Below are 20,589 nucleotides of genomic sequence, written 5' to 3'. Positions count from 1 at the left end.
TACGTTGAGAACTAAGTACTCATAAACCGCTACACCCTGTAGCAGTTTACGATCATATGGTGCTGAAGCCTATTCCGCTAGAGGGTGTAGCGGATTATGAAGAGAGTGGAAGCTTGGGAACATATTCATGGATACCAATTACTCGTGATGCAAAATGTATGAATTTATACAAATACACTCTTCATAAGCAGTAAGCTGTAGAAATATAATAGCCGCCAGGCATTAACACTAACACAGATTAAATTACTAGATAAATCATACAAATATAATAGTCATACAACGATTAAGAGTTAAAGGAAATAAAAATGTCATAAGTAATACAAATAGGTAGGAACTAACACTAACACTAACACACCAAAAGCACTAACACTAACACCCGAAAACGTAAATTGCAACAAGAGAAAATAAAATTCAAAAAACTAGAAGTCCTACGAACTACCAGCAACGGTGGAGCCTCTCTGGGGACAAGATCTACACGTGTGCCCAGGCTGTCTGCAGAGCCCGCATCACTTCGGTTGGTTAGGGTCGGCCTCATCCATGTTGTTCCGGATTCTAGTAGACCTCAGTCGCTCATCACAACAACGCCTCAAGCTAGGATCCGGAATAACGATCGGACCGTCATAAGGTGGCCAAAGTCCCTCTGGTATTGGCGGCACAAAACTCATCTGGTACACCCTGAACACCTTTTGCATGGTGTAGACTTCGTCGACATAGATAGACCAATCAAGCCGTGACTGGGCACAACATGCAATCGCATGGCAACATGGATAATGGAGAGCCTGAAAGTATCCACAGTCGCATGTACGATCCTGAAGGGAAACTCGGTACGTCCCAAGTGAAAAGCTCCCGGTCGGTGTCGTCTCGGCAACGGTGTACTCAGACTGGTGGCTATCGAACAGGGTGACAGTGAAGCACCTAGAGTCTCTCAAGTTACGCTCCATCGCCTTCATAAAAGACTGGCAAAACTTGGCATCGATGGCCAACTGAGCCTCTGCCGTCTGACCACGAATCACAAACAACTCCGCTAGCCGACCATATGTGGACTTCACAAGGGCGGTAACCAGAAGATTTCGTGTACCCTTCAGAACAGAATTAACACACTCAGATATATTGGTCGTCATGTGACCGAATCGTCTACCACCATCCTGGTGCTGAGTCCACTTATTGTATTCTATTCTGTTTGCCCAATCACACATTGCCGGATTCTTAGTCCGCATTATATCAAACCAATAGTGAAAATCTGCCTCAGTCTTCGCATAAGCAGCGTTCACAAGCGAGCGCTTTGCATCCGTGCCCTTGAAACTGAGTACGAAGTTAGCTGCAACATGCCAAATACAAAATGCTCGGTACGCATGAGGGGGTAACCACCCACTGTTAGGGTTCTCTAGTGCAGTCTTGATGCCATTGTGCCTATCTGAGATGACCAGTATCCCCTGTTGCGGAGTCACATGTTGGCGCAGGTTGGTCAGGAAGAAAGACCACGACTCGGCATTCTCCCCCCCCCCCCCCCACGAGACTGAAAGAAATAGGCAAGATGTTGGAATTCCCATTTTGAGCGATGTCCAGGAACAAAGTCCCTCCATACTTGCCATACAGATGAGTACCGTCTATGCTGACCAATGGCTTGCAATGTCGGAAAGCTTCAATACAAGGAGGAAACGTCCAGAAAAGATGATGAAAGTACACAGTTGAGTCATCCACGTCATCGCCGACTCGAACCGGAGACGTCTTCAACAAGGCTACCGTCCCCTCCATGGTAGACTACACACCAAGTATCCAACGAGGTAGCTCGGCATATGACTCTTCCCAGTCTCCGTATATCTGTGCTACCGCCTTCTGTTTTTCCAACCACGTCTTCCTATAAGTTGGCTTGAAACCGTACGTTCCTTCGGTAGCTTCTTGCAACACCTTTATCGATACCACCGCATTGGCTCGAACCAGAGGAAAGATCTTCGCACAGATCACGTAGTAATCAATTGTCGGTGGTCGCTTGATATCGATGTAGCCAAGCATATGTGTGGTCTGTTGTACCGTCGAACCTCTCAGGTTCCCTTCCGCGCTCGAAGGCTGATGCGAATCATCCACGTGTAACCCTTCTCGAACTCCTTGCACCTCCCATGGTACTTAAGATGATCCGACTCCATCACTCTGTACTCAACACCGTGCCGAATGCTGTAATCCTTTACAATAAGCACAACTTCCTCCTTACTGTGGAAAGATTGGCCAACTTGAAATTCAGCTATAGAATTTCCCTCGTGCAACCCTTGACCCCCAAAGGTTGGTGCTGACTCCGTTGGTTGGCCGATGGCTTCCAGGTCCAGGGTAGAATAATGTGCAGGTTGCTCATGTGTACTGGCACTTGGCGGTGGTTGACATGTTGCTGGGTTTGTCGGAATTTCATCATCACTGTCCCCTCCAATGTCAGCAGGCTCTTCGTCGGAATCATCCTCTAGCATCACATTTTCAACCCGATCCGGTTTCCCCTCACGTCTTACATCTGGAGATGGATGAGTTGAGGTGAATACCCCAACTGAACTAGCTGGCCGATACTCTAACAAACACTCAGGTGCAACAACGGGCATAGAGGTGGAGGCACGCCCATCGTGGTGGAGTGAGGGTTTGGCACGGATGCCTCAGAACTATCGATCCCATGTTCCAACTTCTCAAACAACTCGTGTATCCTCACTTCCGGGAAACTTCGATGACAATGAAACAACACCTGCATATCTTCATCTGATCGTAACACGAATGTTTCATATTGCACGCCGGTTGACACAACCGCAATAGAAATCTTGTAGAACAGCTTCTTCACCCACTTTGTGCCACCCGTGCCCAACTTCTGCAATATACTGCTCTTCAGATCCAACAGTGTATCAGACGACCTGATGAAAATACTCAGCGGTTCTCTATCTGTAACCTTCACACTGTGCCTCTTACTCTTTTTTATTTTTCCAGAAGAGTGCACTAACACCAAAAAGCTCTCATCACTCTCCATTTCTCAAGTTATGAATGAATGAAACTGACACTCTACACAACTTGCTGGGTATATATAGGCATCTTCCAAGCTTCCACTCTGTTCATAATCCGCTACACCCTCTAGCGGAATAGGCTTCAGCACCATATGATCATATGGTTTATAAGTACTTAGTTCTCAACGTAATCCATGACAGGGTGCAGCGGATTACGTGCATTTGGATTCCACTAGAGGGTGTCGCGAATTACATACAATTGTGTTTGTTGCATTTGCGTCTGGAGTTTGCCAATGTTGTATTTGCGTAAAGATTTCCTTCAATCATTTTATTTATGTAAATTGCCCTAAAATTCTTCTCCAAGAATTAAGCTCACATACGTTTATGTGTGTAGAGGTAAAGGAATAAAACTCTTATGTTTTATTCTTACCTTCGTCACTTTCCTCTACTCTTGGCGCGCACACACACACACACACACACACACACACACACACACATATATATATATATACAGTATGAGATTTGTTACTGATTTAAAATTTGAATCTCAATTCAAATTTAAAACATATCTTTTTATTTTAAACTTAAATCTTTCAAATTCATGAATTATATCATAACTCGATTTGAAATAGAATCGGTTAGGATTTCATTCAAATTTAGAAATAGAATAACTAATTATTCTCAAATCTCATTTAATTTTCTCAATTATCATATTATTATTATATTCTTGGTGCTTGCAAAGAATATAATAATATTCCATTTGAATTAATATAATTATTTATTTGATCAAATCAAAATAATAATGAAATAATTCTACAGCAAAGGTTAGAACACTCGTTAATGTGTGACCCCATAGGTTCAATACTAAGCGGGTAGTAAATTAGTCATACTAAATTTACTAATCAAGGTTGGCGTCTAGCAATACTCCTCAACGACCCGATAGTATGAAGTAATATATTTTTACTAAGAACCTTAGAAGAACAAAGTATAATTCCTTCCATTTTTCCAACTCTTGGTTAACCCTTAGAGTATGGTTTAATTGTCAAACTCTAACTTGTTACCATTATTATAATGAACTGTGAATAACTTAAGAAACTCATTTCTTCATTCATTCAATTTCCTTGACCAAGGTTTTATTCATCTCAGTCATTATAATCATAGAGCTCAAACTCTTTATCGAGAGTTGACGGATTCCTTATTGACTAATCATTAATTCTACAAGTATTTAAATTATACCCAATATCCATTCAATTAGCACCCTAGGGTATTAGGTGTTCGGAATCAAAGTATAATAAATACATTTCTAATTACTATGACAGTCGCAGGTCAAAGGAAACTCTATTACTATGTTCATCTTGAGAATATCCTATTGACAAATATATGGTAATTATAACCATTAGGAATTCTCAAAGTGAGTCAGTTCAATAGTCATATCTCTATATGCACCATCTATAAATATAATTTAATAAATGAGATTTATTGATCTTCATCCAATGAAGACCATTATATATATATTGATCTTTCCGGATTATTAATGTCCTTTTTAATAATCCTATGACGAAGAATAATTTAGATTAAATTATAAAAGATTTATCTCTCAATATTATGATCACTATCACAATGATAAATCTCTATATTTAATCAATGACCTTATTATATTAACATTTTAATATAATAACAATAACAAATTATTTGACACATGATTGATTGGATTGTAGTCATACTCCTTATTCCAACACCAGCCACTACAAAAAAATACACTGAGTACCGCCGAATTTAGCGTGCACATTAGCGTTGACTTTATCGTTGAATTTAGCGACGGGTTTGATGTGGAATTCATCATGCCAAATAATTACCGGTGGATAGCCACTTCTGTCAGTAAAACTGCCGGTAACTTTTGGCGAGAAATCACAACAAAATAGGTGCCGAATTCAGCGTCAGAATTACCAGCGGAAGAATCTGACGGTAGACACGTTTAATGGAACGCTGCATTTTGGTGATCTGCACCGCGTTATGGTGTGGAATTTAAAGTCCACAAACTAACCGGCAAGTGCACCGGGTTGTACCAAATAGTACCTCAGGTGAATGAAGATCGATCCCACGAGAATTGATGGATCAAGCAACAATGATTGAGTAATTGGCTTAGTCAGACAAACAGAAAATGGTGTTTTGAAAGTTCAATTGCATTAAACAGTAAATTAGAGAATCAGAAAAGCAAGTAGTAAACAAGTAGGGAATAATATATGGAGAAATAGTTAAGGCTTCAGAGTTATCTATTTTCCGAATGGACTTTTCTTACTAATTATTTGAATCATGCAAGATTCAATTCATGGCAAACTATATGTGACTAAACCCTAATTTCTTAGACCTTTTTAGTCTCCTCTAACCTTTATCAACCACCAATTCCTTGGTCACTTAATTCCAATTAGAGGGTAAAGTTTAATTCTAGTTTATATGCCACAGAAACCCTAATTACCCAAATATAAGAGGATTATATGTCACATATCTCGTTAAGTCCAGATAATTAGAAGTTTAGGATAAATTGTTTTCAAGCTGTTGTTCAAGTAAAGAGCTTTTTCAAGTTATACAAGAACTCAATTAGAATAAGGGTCATACTTCCGTTCCACCCAAATTCATAAGATAAAGAACGAAAACAATTCTTGAAATAGAAACCAGTACATGAATTAAAATAGAAAAATAATAGTATCAATCTAAACAATAGACAGAGCTCCTAACCTTAACAGTGGAGGTTTAGTTGCTCATGGTTCAGAGAGAAAACTAGGATTCAGAAAAATTGTAAATTGCGGAATGAGGCCGAGAGAGGAGAAGATCCCGAAGTGATGATTCTTTTTCCTTTTATATCTAATCCTAATTAATGTAAAAATATATTTTCTAGAACTAAATAATATCTTTTCCTAATTATAAATATAATAAAAGTTTAAATCAAAATTTCTGCTTGATTCGTGCAGCCTTTGGATGAATGGGGACCACCTGGATTGCATCATGTGTTGGCGCCAAACTTGGAAGGATCCAAGTTTGGCGTGGAGTGGGTAGAGTTTCTTTCTCTTGGGGTGTTGGTTGTGGCGCCAAACTTGGAAGGGTTCAAGTTTGGCATGGAGTCTCACGCAGCATCCCTTAAGCTTTCTTGTTGTGGCGCCAAACTTGAAGTTCTTTAAGTTTGTCATGGAGGTGGCAGTGTGCTTTCTTGGAACTTCTTTGCCAACGCCAAACTGGAGTAATCTCAAGTTTGGCGTGGAGTCTTGCGTGTGCTCTCCCTTGAGTGTGATGAGTGTGGCGCCAAACTTGGAGAGTCCAAGTTTGGCGCTGGTGAGGCCGAAGACAATGGGCATTATGGTGCTTCCTAGCGCCAAACTTGGAGAGTTTAAGTTTGGCTTCAGGTCCTTATTCTGCTGTAGCTCCATTTTTTCATAAAAACTTTGTCAAATCTGTCCCAAAATGCTACATGAAATAAATAGAATTGCACACAACTCAAAATAGTATTCATAGTGGCTAAAATATCTTAAATCTTAATTAAACTTAGCAATTCAAATGCAAATTCACTAGGAAAAGACAGGAAAGATGCTCGTGCATCATGTTACAGTAAAAAATATCCGCTGGTAACCGTGCCCTAAATTAAAACTGGGAAACCTCTCCCCCTTCATTTCGAATTCACTCTCTCTCTCTCTATAACCTCTCTCTCTCTTTCTCTCTCTAACCGTCTTATCTCTCCTCTCCGTCAACCCCCTCCACCACCGCTGTTGCGAACGCTACCACCGCTGTCGCGAATGCTATCGCCATTGCTGTAGACACCCCTGCCGCCGCTTCTGCTTCTACCGCCACTACATCTCCACCCCTCTTCTTTGTTTTCTCTTGTTCTGCATTCAAGGTTTTTTGTTTGAATTATGTTCATTTCAAATTCTGTTAGTTCAAGTTAATTAATTAGTTAGTAGAGTTTAATTATTTTAGTTTTCTGTTTTAGTGAATTTAGGTGGCTAGGATAGGTTAGAATAAGTTAGATTAGGCTCTGAAATTGCTGGAAAATATTAAATTATTGAGTTGTTTGCTAATTCCTGCTGCTAGAATTATTTGAAAAATGCTTGACTATATTAATAATGATTGAACTATTTATATGTTACCTTAATAATGATTGAAAAAATTAATAAGTTGAGAAAGGTTGATGGATATTTGGTTTGGATGGAACCTTTGAAGGGTGAAGAAATCCGAATTTTAAGGGAGACTCTGTCAAAATTTTTATAAGAATTTCAGTGAAATTGAAAAAATTAAAATTATGTTTACAGTTGATAGATATTTGTGTTAATTTCTGGAAAATGTTGATTTAATCAGCTGTTTGCTGATTCCTACTGCTGAAATTGTTTGGAAAATGCTTGACTGTATTAATAATGAGTTTGCTGTCTGTATGTTACCTTAATAATGATTGAAAAATATTCTAAGTTGAGAAGGGTTGATGGATATTTAGTTCAGATGGAACCCTTCAAGGGTGAAGAAATCCAAATTTTAGGAGAGACTCTGTCGAAATTTTTATAAGATTTTCAGTAAAATTGAAAAAATTAAAAATTTTCTCCTTGCAATTAGTGTTTCATTGCTGTATATGCACTTAGTTTGCTAAACTAACCAAAACACTTATTCATTCTAATTTAATTATTTCGAAACTAAAACACTATGTAATTTCTTTTTTTGGTTAATTTAGTAAACTAAAACACTTCTATAATTATTTGTTATTTCTTGAGTTTCTTCTTATGTTATTTTTTATTGGTGTTTGTTATGTTATTAATATATTCGCTATACAGACATGACGACAGGTAGCAAAGGTAGGTCGCATGGGTCACATGGTCGTGGTAAAGGGCATGTTTCCATCGAATCCCCCAAGGCTGCCCAGTCATCGCACTATACATCGTCAATCCTTACGACGTCACATGCGGATCTAGCGGACCAGCAATTCATCATGGTCCTAAAGCCGAACTGGGTTTCTCCTTCTGCTACGCCCTCTGCTGATGCAGTGACGATGTCGACAGAGCCCGCGGTGGTTGATTCTTCCAGTGCCCCCCAGTAGGATGCCCCTCCACCACCGCCCATCATCCGTCTGAAGATTTGGTCCGATGGCATGCAGTCGTGAGTTCAATTTTTTTATCTTTAAGTTTACGTGTTTCTATGTATTTGTTAATGTAAGGTTTCTTCTCTGACAGGTTTACACCAAACCCCAATACTTGCACACAGGAGATCACCGAGGTCATTAAGTCCATGTACGACCACTCGTGGCCGACCTACACGCAAATTCTATCTGAGACCAGAGAGCAATGGTTTCAGAAGTGGGCGGTAAGAACCCAATTTGTTTTGAATTAATTAACTATATTTGAACTATATTTTATTCTGACTAACTAATCTTGGTGAATCACTTTGTGCAGTTGAAATTTATATGGAATGCATAACACAATCTCATGATCAGGAAGATCTATGACCACCGGGCAGCTAAACGACTTCAGCAGATGATGAGCGACGTTCGTCAAGAAAAAGATCACCTAGCATTGTGGATTCGTTCAAACATCAAGAAGGAACTAGAGTCCTATTTTAGAGATAACGAGGGGTTCAAGCGTCTCCGTCTGACAAATATCGCTAACAAGGCTTTGCGCAGGTTGTAAACCCCGGATAATTAATAAATAATTAACTAATAAATTAATTTTTATTGAAAGGAATTAGGAAGTTAAATTTGATAAGTTAGAAGGATAAAAATAATTAAAATATGAATTTTGAGACTAATTTTAAAGGTTTTGGCCCAAAATTAGGCCGAACAGGACGAACCGGTTGAATTGGACCCATAACGGGCCCAAGGGCCAACCTAACTCACAAACACATAAAAGCATAAGCTCTTATTCTTTCCCAAATCAAAGGGAAATACGCTGGGAACATTTGGGGAAGGGAGGAAGAACGTGAAGAACATCCAACCCTCACTCAAACTTCTATTCCACATAACTTTCAATCTGGAGTTCCAATTGACGAGTCGTTAGCGACCACACGTTCATCTCAGGGTTATCTACAAAACCTACTAAATAATTTGGTAAAGGAATCACGTCTCAGAATTAACTTGGGAGTATTGGTGTTGGAAATGTGGTGGCTCTAGGTGTGGTTCATATGGTGGTTGGTATGGTGGATATGAGTTAGGATCATGTGGAGATGAATGGTGGTATGAGGCTTGTGAGTAGTGTTATTGAGGGTTATGTTGAGAGAAAGAGTCATATGCACATGGTGATTGTGGTTGACACCCACAATGAGGGTCACCACATCCATTAGGTTGATATGCACTAGGAGTCGGATTGTACCCAAAAGAAATTGGAGGAGGTTGTTGCCATGAAGGTTGTCCATAAGCTTGGGGCTCCTCGCACCTTTGATTGTCCCATCCTTGATGCATATCCTCATTGTAGCTTCCATTCCCTACAACATAGTTTGAACCAAACTCATAGCCAAAGTGGTGAGAATTCATAGTAGCAAGAGCAAATAAAAATAAAATCTAATATGAACAAAGAAACCAAATCCTAAAACTAGCAAAAACTAGCAAACAAACCAAAAACCAAGCTATTTATAATATTAACATATATACAATAACCAATAACAAGCACACATTGCAATTCCCCGGCAACGGCACCAAAACTTGAAAGAGCAAAACCGTCGGTTAGGAATTCCTTCTCGGTAAAAGAGAAAGAACTTCGTTGCAATTATAGTTCCAAACTGACAAGTAATACTCAATCAAAGTTTAATTTTGTTTCTCACTGATGAGCGGATATTTTATACGCTTTTTGGCATAGTTTTCATATAGTTTTTAATATGTTTTATTTAGTTTTTATTAAGTTTTTACAGGTTTTAGTGATAAAATCACATTTTTGGATTCTACTTTGAGTTTGTGCATTTTTGTACCATTTCAGGTATTTTCTGGCTGAAAATTGAGGAGCTGGAGCAAAAGTCTGATTCAGAGACAGAGAAAGCACTACAGATGCTGTCCAGATCTAACCTCCTTGCACTTGGAAGAGATTTTCTGCAGCTACAAAAGTTCAAATGGAGATTTCTCAACGGCTATGGAAAGCAGACTTCTAGATCTTTCCAGCAATATATAATTGTCTATACTTTATTTCAGATTAGAAGGCCCAAAATTGGCGTCCAACGCCAGCTTCCTACCCCCTTTCTGGCGTCCATCACCCAAGGAGCAGAGCCCAGCGTCCAAACGCCCAAAGAGAATCCCCTAGCTGGCGTTCCATGCCCAAAAGACCTCATCGCACGTGGATCTCATCAAAGCTCAGCCCAAACACTCACCAAGTGGGCCCAGAAGTGAATTTTAGCACCAAAAGACTGTTTTACCTTTACTAGTCATTAGTTTAGTATTTAAGGGATTTAATTTATGTTATTCAAACACTTTTACATCACTTTTACCATCATACAGGTTTCACCATTGTATTTTACATCAGTATGAGTTTTTAAATCTCATAGGTTAAGGGGAGGAGCCCTGCTGAGTCCTATGAATTAATAAAAGTGTTACTATTTCTTCTCTGATCCGTGTTTGATTTCTTTCTAAGATGTATACTTGATCTTCATCGTGGTGAATAGGATGATAAGACAATCAGCTCTGTTTATCACATTAAGACAAACGTGCCTGACAACCACCCACGTCTACTTGGGTTCGTGGTGAATACGTGACTGGAAAGCACAGCCAACAACTATGTTTATGCATCTCTCAGACGGCTAATCCACGACTTCATTGGGGACTTCTCGAGACACCAGTTCAGCTGATTTATGAGGAGATTAGGGTCTCTGTGGTATAGGCTAGAATCCTAAGAAGCAGCATCCTCTGATCCGGAAGATTCGACCTTGTCTGTGGCGTTTTGAATAGGATTGCCAGGAGAATGAATTGCTAGAGCTTCACCCTTCGTCAGATTAGATGACCACGGCAAATCGTGTTCAATCTATAGCAGAGGAGATCAATGACCACGGCCCATGGCGTTGATCATATATAGTCTGCCATAGAAGAAGTCATTCACAAGCAGAGAAGCCAATGATACCAGAATTAATCCAAAAAGACTAAGCAACTCCAATCCTTTACCATATTCCTATTACTCTTTTCACAGTTTACACAACTTCTGAGTTCTAATTATTCTTTTTCTCTATTTCCATTGCTGACTTTATTTGATATAAAAAGTAGTTTATACAATATTAAAACACATCCAATCCTTCTGATCTGCCTGACTAAGACCTACAGGATAACCATAGCTTGCTTCAAGCCAACAATCCTCGTGGGATCGACCCTGACTCACTCAGGTATTACTTGGACGACCCAGTGCACTTGATGGTATAACAATACAAAGGTGTGGGGATTCGTGCTACCAGTCATGACTGCAAACCATTAAAAATACCAAGAGTATTAGATCTCGGGTCGTCTCTCAAAGGAATTGCAGTGAGGTATGCACATTATTGGTTATGGTATCCAAGGGGTGGTTTGCAAATAAGGGGACAAGAAATTAAATGGCAAGAAAAGAACTTCGGTAAAGGATTGTTTGTTGGTTGGAAACTATACTATCAACGGAATTATTTGTGTAAAATTCCTAATCGACGATAATACTCTTTCAAGTTTTTGGCGCCATTGCCGGGGAATTACAAAGTGTGCTTGTTATTGGTTATTGTTCATATGTGAATATTGTGAATAGCTTGGTTTTTGGTTTGTTTGCTAGTTTTTTCTAGTTTTAGGATTTGGTTTCTTTGTTTCTTATTAGATTTTGTTTTCATTTGCTCTTGCTACTATGAATTCTCACCACTTTGGCTATGAGTTTGGTTCTAACTATGTTGTAGGGAATGGAAGCTACAATGAGGATATCTATCAAGGATGGGACAATCAAAGGTGGGAGGAGTCTCAAGCATTTGATCAACCTTCATGGCAACAACCTCCACCAATGTATTATGATCAAGAACCTTACCATGATGTATACCAATCTAATGTGTGTGGTGGGCCTCCTTGTGGTTATTAACCACAACCATCGTATGCTTATGAACCCCATACTCAATATTGTTACCCACCATACTCACAAGCCTCATACCACCATTCACCTCCATATGATCCTAATCCTTATCTACCATACCAACCACCATATGAACCATACCTAGAACCACCACATTTTTAACACCAATACTCCCAAGAACCACAAATTCCATATATACCACCTCAAGACTTTCACCAATATGAACTAACTTCCAACTATAATACCTTTCTCTCAAACAATGAACCCTCTCTTCCACCACTACCTTCATTGGACCAATCTCTCCAACCCCTAATGCAAGAACAACAAGAACTTCTAACTCGTTGCCAAAAGTAAAGGGAGGTCGTGGCTAACTTAACCAAAGTGATGAGCCAATTGGCATCATTGTGCTCAACTGTCCAAGATATCCTTATTGTTAAATGTGGAGGATTAGTTGAGGAGCACAATGAGAAGGAGAATTTGGAGCTTCAAGGTGGAGAAGAGGAGTTGAAGCAAGAAGTACAACAAGAGGAGGAAGCCGAGATTGTTGGAGAAGAGGAAGAAGTGGTTGAAGATTTAGGAGATGTTGAGTGCAAAGAGGAATCTCAAGTTGAAGAGCCTTCTTCCATGGATTTTGAAAGTGATTCAAGGAGGATAGTGCACAACCTTCAAAGCACAATGTGATTGAAGAATTGGAAGAAGTGGTGCAAGCAACAAGTCTTCCTATCTATGATGATTTCGCATCAACATATGATCCTTTTGAGCTTGATGAATCCTTTCCCATTGGACTTGGAATTGATGTTGAGGTAGATTTCACTAAACCTCCTATTTATGACTTGAGTGATGGGGAAGAGCTAGAAAAAATTGGTGAGGAAGAATTTGAACTTGAGGAAGCTTGGCAAGAGGTAGAACTTGAAGAACCTTATCAAGTGGTGGAAACCCCTAGAAGGGGATGGACGGGAGTAGAATTCGCCTTGTCAAAATCATTGGAAACTCCTCCACCTAATTTACCATCTAATCCTTCATTTGAGTCGGTAAAACTTCAAACTCTTAGCTTTATTATCCCACTTGAATTTGGCTTGCTTGAAATGGATGTCCAACTTAGGGCGCTTTGTGGAATGAAGCATAAGAGGAGGATATTTAGTGGTTGGCAGTGTAAATCTAGGCTCATTATGGTTGAGGCTTCAAGGATTGGATGGGTCTAGAAGGGTAGTTTGTTGCCTAAGTGAGAATTCGACTTGCCTACCACCCAGAGAGAATTACCATGATTAATTTGAAGATGGGTGTGAAAACAAGGTTTGGGATCCCAAATTACAATATGAGGATCAATTTTGGGAGCTCCAAGCTTGTGAAGAACTCCATCAAGGCTTAATGCAAATGGTTTGGAATGATGGAGCTTATTGGAGATTCAAGCATTGGTGGATATTCAAGGATGGATTCAAGCACAAGCCACCTTGATGAGAGCTCCCCATAAGTCCAACTTAAGGACAATAAACAAAAGTGCTAGGTGGGAGACACCTCACCATGGTAATATCTTTTTCATTTTTTCTTTTTGTAAATATTGGTAAAATTAGTTTAATTTCATGTTTATGTTAGTTTGTTGAGTTTATTTAGTAGTCTAGTATATTAAATAAGGTTTTATGGTATTTTGGTAGCTATTTGGAGTTTTGGAATGCTTGGTTTGGTGCAAGAAATTGGAAAATTTTGAAAAACAGAGCACCCAGCCACGCATATGCGTCACCCACACGTACGCGTGACCACAAGAATTTCAACCCCTCACGCGTACGCCTCGCCCACGTGTATGCGTGACCACCAAATTTTTTATGCCCAGTACAGAAACCAGAGAGTTACGCGTGTAGTGTGCTGAAATTGTGCCTCTAGCACAATTTTCACCCACGCGTACGCATCATCTATCTCTTTCTTCACTCACGCGTGTGCGTCGACGATGCGTACACGTCGCACCTCATTGCTGCCATTCACGCGTACGCGTGACACGAAGCGTACGTGTGACCCCTGCCCTCTTTCACCCACCTTCTTTTCTTCCCTTCTTTCCATTTCTTTCCTTCTTCTCTCTTCTCTTCTTTTCTTTTCCTCCTTCAACCATCATCCAACACTACCAATCACATCTATCACCATCTCTTTTAGTTAGTTAGTTAGTTAGTTGTTTAGTTAGTTTCATTTATGCTTATTTTTCTATTTTTCATTATAAGTGTTGGATTATAAATTTTGTTTGCTGTTTATTGCTGCTTATTATTAACTTGATGCTATTCTAGCATAATTGTTGTTGATATTCACTGTTGGATTTCTTTATTGAGGTTACAATTTGTTACTTGGTTTTGAGTTCTTAATGCTTAATGTTTTTGAACACCAAGTACATGTGACATTGCCTTCAAAGCTTTCCATCTTTTGAATTGTATGTTTTGGCCATCATGTAATTTGAATTCACTATCTATTGTTAGGCAATTGTGTATTACCAATGCATTTTTTGTTAGGTGATGCTTGTTATGATTGACCCTTATTCACATCACCTATTTCATGCATTGAGATTTTGGAATTGTGAAATTGGATAGTAAGCTTACCTAATTGCATATTTTTGAGATTTTCAAGCTTTGTGGACCATGCTTGCTATGTGATTGAGTCTAATTTCTATCTTCTTTTTCCTAAGTTTCATAGCACCTATGTGTTCCACCTCTATGTCACTTAGGTGTTGCAAACAAATTTCAATATGTGTCATTGTTTGATGTGTGAGTTCTGTATTTCATTTGGTTCACTAAGTTCCCTTATACATCAATCATTGTCCATTCATTATCGAATTCACAATTGCTTGATTATTTGCTTGAGCGCTTTCATGCTTCTTTATCACTTGTTTGCTTATCTTAACTTACAAGTTTCTTTGAAGTATTTCAAGCACACTAGAATGAGTGAAGTGCATGCTTCTTTTGTGACATAGCCCTCTATGCTAGTGTGTGTGTTCTAAACCGTATGCAACTTAGAATTCACACACTTGTTTCATTAATGTCACACTAATTCACTCACCTCATTCTAGTGCTCATTACCTCATTCCAACAATATATGCTTCCTTAGTTTTACAATTTCTCATCTTACGGTGATATTTTCTATTTTTCATGGGTGAGTCATTATATGCAAAAAAAAGAAGCGGGAAAAAGAACACGCAGCAGCCGGTTGATCCACCAGCTGAAGGTGACAATCCGAAAAGTCGCCGTACCCCCTTGCTCATCTCTGAATGCACCGAGGATGGTGCAAAATTTTAAGTGTGGGGAGGTCGTCCAATTGATCGGCATTTTTGGGTGACAAATTTCTAATCCCAACACTTTCACATTTCATTTTTCTTTTATTATCTAGGTCTTTTAGGATTCTTAGTTGCATTTTCTTAGTTTGCATATATATAATAAGCTTAGTCAAATAATGAAATTTTTCAAAAAATTTATCTATAGGGCACCCCAATTGATTTGGGTAAAAAAAAATTTTTTTTAGAACTTACTTGAATTATATATATTGTGGAACATGTTTTTGAGCTAAAAACACATAAGCATATGAGTTTTGAGCCTAATTGTGTGGTTATGTCATATAACCACTATTTTCATTCTTGTGTGTATTATTCTCTTTCTATGATTGTAATCTTTGATTTGTTTTGATTCTTTATGTCCATTATTTTGTGTATAAATGCACTTGTATGATTGGGACCTTCATTTCATTGAGCTCACTTATCCAAATAGCATTAACTTTTATCTACCATTGTTAGTAAACTTTGAGCCTATGCTAAACCCATTTGCTCTTAATTGTAGCAAATTACAAGCCCTAAGTGAAAAACAATAAATGCCCTTAATTTGGATCTTTGATTAGCTTAGGCTAGTGAGAGTGTTTATCATTCAAGTTTGGAAAGTTTGGAAACATTGGGTAAGATAAAAGTGTATTTTTGTATTTTGTTGAAAATTTTGGGAATTGGGTACATACTCATGCATTAAATGTTTTAACCATATGCATTGGTACCTTTGTATATAATTCATAAAAAAAAGCAAAAGAAAAATAAAAGAAAAAATGTAGAAACTAGAAAAAGAAAAAGAAAGAAAAAGAAAAGCAATAAAAAAAGGTACAAAATGGCCCAAAGTGAAGTTCTTCAATAATCAATACATATGGGTTGTGATAAAAAAGAGAATGCATGAGTGTGTGCAAAAGTGATAAATGGGTAGTTAGGTTGTGTATTAGAATTGTATAGGTTGATATATGTGTTTGGTGAAAGATTAGTGTTCCGAGGGTTACCTGAAACTGTAGGTCAATCTCGGTTGAGATCTGTGGTGGTGGTCAGAACTGATGAGTCCGACTTGTTGGACTTGGTGTGGATGCTGATCCTTCGTCACCGGAGGGTGGTGTACCTGCAAGAGACTCCGATGCTTAAGTTAGCATGGGCTTTTAGCAGGTTTTTATGTAGAATCAGAGTATGAGTTATACCTGTGTGCTCTAGTGTTTTTATAGTAGTGTAGGCTGACCTTTCTAGATAAGATAAGTTAGTTATCTTATCTTTATCTTTAAATGAGGTCATCTTATCTCAGGGAAACCGCCCTTATCTTTCTAGGCTTTAACTGCCTTTAGATTGGGCTGTGTCCCTTCATTTGGGCCTGTTCGGGCCTCTCATGTCGATTTGACCGAACTCTTTTAAAGAAGAGGTCGGGGGTCCTGACCCGAAGAGGTCGGTCGCTTTGTCTTCGATCTCCCTAGGTCGGATAGCTCGACCCAGGGTATGAACAGTACCCCTTCTTGAGCTCGATTTTTACTTTTTTAGGGTCGCGTCTTCAGACTTCGACTCTTTTGGAGAAGTCGAGCTCGAGCATTTTGCCTTTTGTCGATCTTTATATAACTCCTGCTAGGTTCCTTTGAATGCGAAGCATTTTTTGCTTTCTTAATTGTAGCGCGCGTTGCACTTTTCTTGGAAATGTACGAGGGTTTAAAAGCTCATTAATACCCCTTCGCCGTTTCCTTTTTCCCTCTTTGGCACCTCACTTTGAATTTTTTCAAATCATTCACTTTACAGTTTCCTTCTCTAGCTTTTCTCCGTCTTCTTTGCTTGTTGTTCGCAAGACATTTCGTCCCTCTACACCCTCTATTTTCGCATCTCTGTGTTTCCCTTTCCTTGCTTTCGAAAGCGGCTGTTTGGAGTGGGCTTGTTGCTGTTTCCTTCCTGATCCTTTCCTCGCGCTCATTTCTTCTTCCTCTTCGGGTTGGCATTTTCTTTTCTTTTATGCTTTTTGTCGCCTTTTTTGTATGTCCTTACTGTTGCATGTGATTTTTATTTTGTTTCTGACAGTCTTGATCCTTTTGAAAAAAGATTGTATCTTTCTTTTCGTCATATGTGTTTTTACAATTTTCTTTGAACAAGCTTGCATCTTTGTGGTGATCTCTGGACTTTGTTGTGATGTTTGTTCCTGGTAGTTTCTGCTTCCTTTAGGGTTTATTCTCTTTTGGTTTGCATCTCCTTGATCAAAGTCTTGGCTTTTGCGGATTTGTTGGAAGATTGGAGGTTTATAATTTTGAGAAGTTTTTGTGGCTTTGACGATAAATTAAGAGTAGGAAAGGTTGTAACTTTGATGTTTCCTGTTTGATGATGATGACTTTCTTGAAGGTGCTAAAGAAGAATTTGTATTTTGGGGGATTTTTTAGGGGGTAGACATGTCGATTTCTTTCTTTCCGGGTTCTTGCCTTTTTACTGCCTCCAAAGGGTGCCCCTAGATTTTAGTGTGAATCCTGGGATTTCCCTTTTACTGCTGTTTCTGATTCTTGATGATCATATATTATCGTCCGATTTGTTTCTGGATCTGCCCGAGTTGTTTGGTAGTAACCCCATTTTTTCTTTTCTTTCTGTAGGAATAGGTTACCCATGTCTTCTCGCAAGAACAATATTGAAATGTCTACTAAGGTCCTGAAAGGCATGTCTGGCTGGCTGGACTCTGTTGTGTTGCTGTGTGTTACAGTTGCTGATTCTAAGTATTGTGTGCGGCTTAGGAGGCACCATAGGATTAGTAGTGTTAGGGATCAAGAGAAGAATTATGAATTAGTGTCACCTGATCCTGAGGAGAGGGTTAGTTTTCCCTCTTTGATTCAAGGGGAACGTCCCTTCTTCTATGCTTACGACTATTTCTTTAGTCAATTGAATATTACCATTCCTTTTACCCCTTTTGAGATCGAGTTGTTGTGGTCCTGTAATGTAGCTCCTTCTCAACTCCACCCGAACTCTTGGGGATTTATAAAAATCTTTCAATTGTTGTGCCAAGAACTGGATATCCGACCTACCCAAACTCTTTTTCTTTATCTTTTTGTGTTGACAAAGCCTGGGGCAGCTAAAAAGAAAGCCTCCTGGGTTTCTTTCCGAACCACTCAAGGAGAAAAGGTTTTCTTTATGTATGACGAGTCCTTTAGGGACTTTAAAAACTATTATTTCAAGGTCCGAGGTGTTGAGGGAGCTCGGCCCTTCTTTTTGGATGAAAATGATGAGCCTACCTTCCCTTTGTGCTGGCAGAAGAATGTAATAGTAGCTAGGTATTCCTGGAAGAGTCTTGATGAGGTCGAGCAGGCCTTTGTGAATGTGTTGGAGGAAATTTAGGGAGAGCCTCCCCATCTTGACACAAAGAAGTTTTTGGGAGATTCTTCCCTTCTTCGGACTGAATTGGATAGTCACCGACTTTATTTGTAGCTTTTCTTTGTTTGTTTGTTTGTTTGCCAATCTATCCCTTTCTTAATTGTAACTTGATTTTGCCTATCTTCCTATTTTAGAAATGGTGAAGTCTGTAGATTTTATGAAGGCTTATCATCGGGCTAAGAAGGCGACAGCTGCCTCCAACATCTCGGCCAAGACTGCGGAGGGAGAGTCTTCTCAGGTTCCTCCACAGAAACCAACATCAAGTACTTTTGAGCCGAGGAAGGTTATTCCAACCCCTCAGATCCGAATTATTCTTTCTAACCCAGTTTGACCATCTACTGGTGCTACCTTTTCTCCTATTGTTGGCCCTCCTCCTAAAAAACAAAAAACTGTTGAACCTTTTGACTTGGATGCCTCAGATTTTAATGCTGTGGGGTTTGTGGATAATCAGATTGCCCCTTTTGGTTGACTTCCAATGGATGATGTGTCCATCCTACATCACTTGAATTTTATTACCAATAACAGTATCCGGATGGCCCATATGGGAGCGGCTTTGTTTCGTACTGTCCAAGGTTCCCCAGTTCATGCAACGAAAGATTTCCTGGAGGATGCCAAGTCGGAATTTAATAGGGTCAAAGGTTTGAAGGACGAGCTGGACGCCAGGGTCAAAGGTTTGAAGGACGAATTGGAGTTGAACTTGGAGAAAGAGAAGTCGCGGGCTATCAGGGCTGAGGCAGCTGCAAATTTGGCGGAGGAGATGGCGAAAAAGCACAAAGAGAGTTATACCCGCACTTATGCCGAGGTGTTGGAGTTAAGGGGGAAGCTTGAAACTGCCCAAATGGATTATGCCGACCTCCAGAGTCATCTGGTAGATAATATGCCGGGTGCTTATGATAATTTGAGGGCCCAAGTCTGAGTTCTTGCTCCTGAACTCGACCTGACTCTCTTCAGCTTAGATAATGTAGTGGAGGATGGCAGAATTGTGCCTGCTCCAGATGATGAAGATGATGGGGCTCCTCCTGCATCGCCAGCTAAATTTTCTGTGGCCACGACTTCTTCAAATCCTTCTGCTAAGGTCGACCATTCCCAACCTGATCCTGACTGTCAAATTCTCAATCGTGATGATGGGACTGTGGACGCCACTCCTATGAATATCATTCCTCCTTCAGCTGCTGATGCTACTTCTAGGAAAACTTTGAACCCCTTATGATATTTCTATTTTATCTGCATAGCCCAATTTGTAGGCTTTCTAAACTCTGTTTTTTTTTTTTTGTAATTTGTTTATGGTCTGGCTCCATTGACTTTTAGTTGCTTCTATGCAACTTATTAGGTAGAAAAACAAAATATTTTGAACTCTTGAGGCCCTCTTTCAGGTCGCCTTCTGAGTCTTTTAATGATAGCTGTGTTTCTTTTGATACGTTGATCATTCTTTTGCAGCCTTTGCAAATTTTGTAGATCTTCATAGATTGTTGGTGCTCTACTGTCTGACCTCTTTTTGATTAGATTTTTTATCTATCTTTTGGTTAGGCAAGATGACCCTTGGGACTAACTTGTTCGACAACTTTTTAGTGTTCTAGTAGAACCTTTTTAGTCAGTCTTTGAACAATTTCGATAGCCTTGTTGTGGAGTCGTGGCTTTTTGGGTAGAGCTGTGTCCCTTTTAGCGCACGCTTTTCATTGGTCCGACTTCTCTTTGTCGGTCCTTCTTTAAGTTATTTTTAGTAATCCATTTTTAATCAGACCTCGTCAGGCCTCTTTCTATAGATTACTTTTTATAACTTTGTCACTTTGGTTTGATCTGACTTCTTCTTGTCGAATCTTCTTAAGTTATTTTTAGTAGTCCATTTTTAATCAGACATCGTCAGGTCCATTTCTATGGATTACTTTTTATAACTTTGTCGCTTTGATTGTTTTGGTCCGACTTCTTCTTGTCGGTCCTTCTTAAGTTATTTTTAGTA

At 39.3% G+C, this 20,589-nt stretch overlaps 1 protein-coding gene across 1 annotated transcript; it reads right to left on the bottom strand.

Moving 5' to 3' along the window:
* Nucleotides 1-506: 506 nt before the first annotated feature.
* LOC112742541 (uncharacterized) lies at nt 507-1,755 on the bottom strand. Its single transcript, XM_025791780.1, has 2 exons — nt 1,605-1,755; nt 507-1,516 (listed from the first exon to the last, which is right to left on the bottom strand). Exons 1-2 carry the CDS (start codon nt 1,753-1,755, stop codon nt 507-509), a joined length of 1,161 nt encoding a protein of 386 aa, XP_025647565.1.
* Nucleotides 1,756-20,589: the final 18,834 nt, after the last annotated feature.

Source organism: Arachis hypogaea, chromosome 14 (genome assembly GCF_003086295.3).
Source record: "Arachis hypogaea cultivar Tifrunner chromosome 14, arahy.Tifrunner.gnm2.J5K5, whole genome shotgun sequence".
Classification (NCBI taxonomy): Eukaryota; Viridiplantae; Streptophyta; class Magnoliopsida; order Fabales; family Fabaceae; genus Arachis; species Arachis hypogaea.
The sequence above is the reverse complement of the archived record's forward strand: the minus strand, read 5'-3'. Positions and strand labels throughout refer to the sequence as shown.

Coding starts and splice junctions, on each gene's coding strand:
- LOC112742541 (XM_025791780.1), bottom strand. CDS start 1,755: ATGGAGGGGACGGTAGCCTTGTTGAAGACGTCTCCGGTTCGAGTCGGC. Junction 1,517..1,604: donor GCCATTGGTCAGCATAGACG/GTACTCATCTGT, acceptor TATTTCTTTCAG/TCTCGTGGGGGGGGGGGGGG.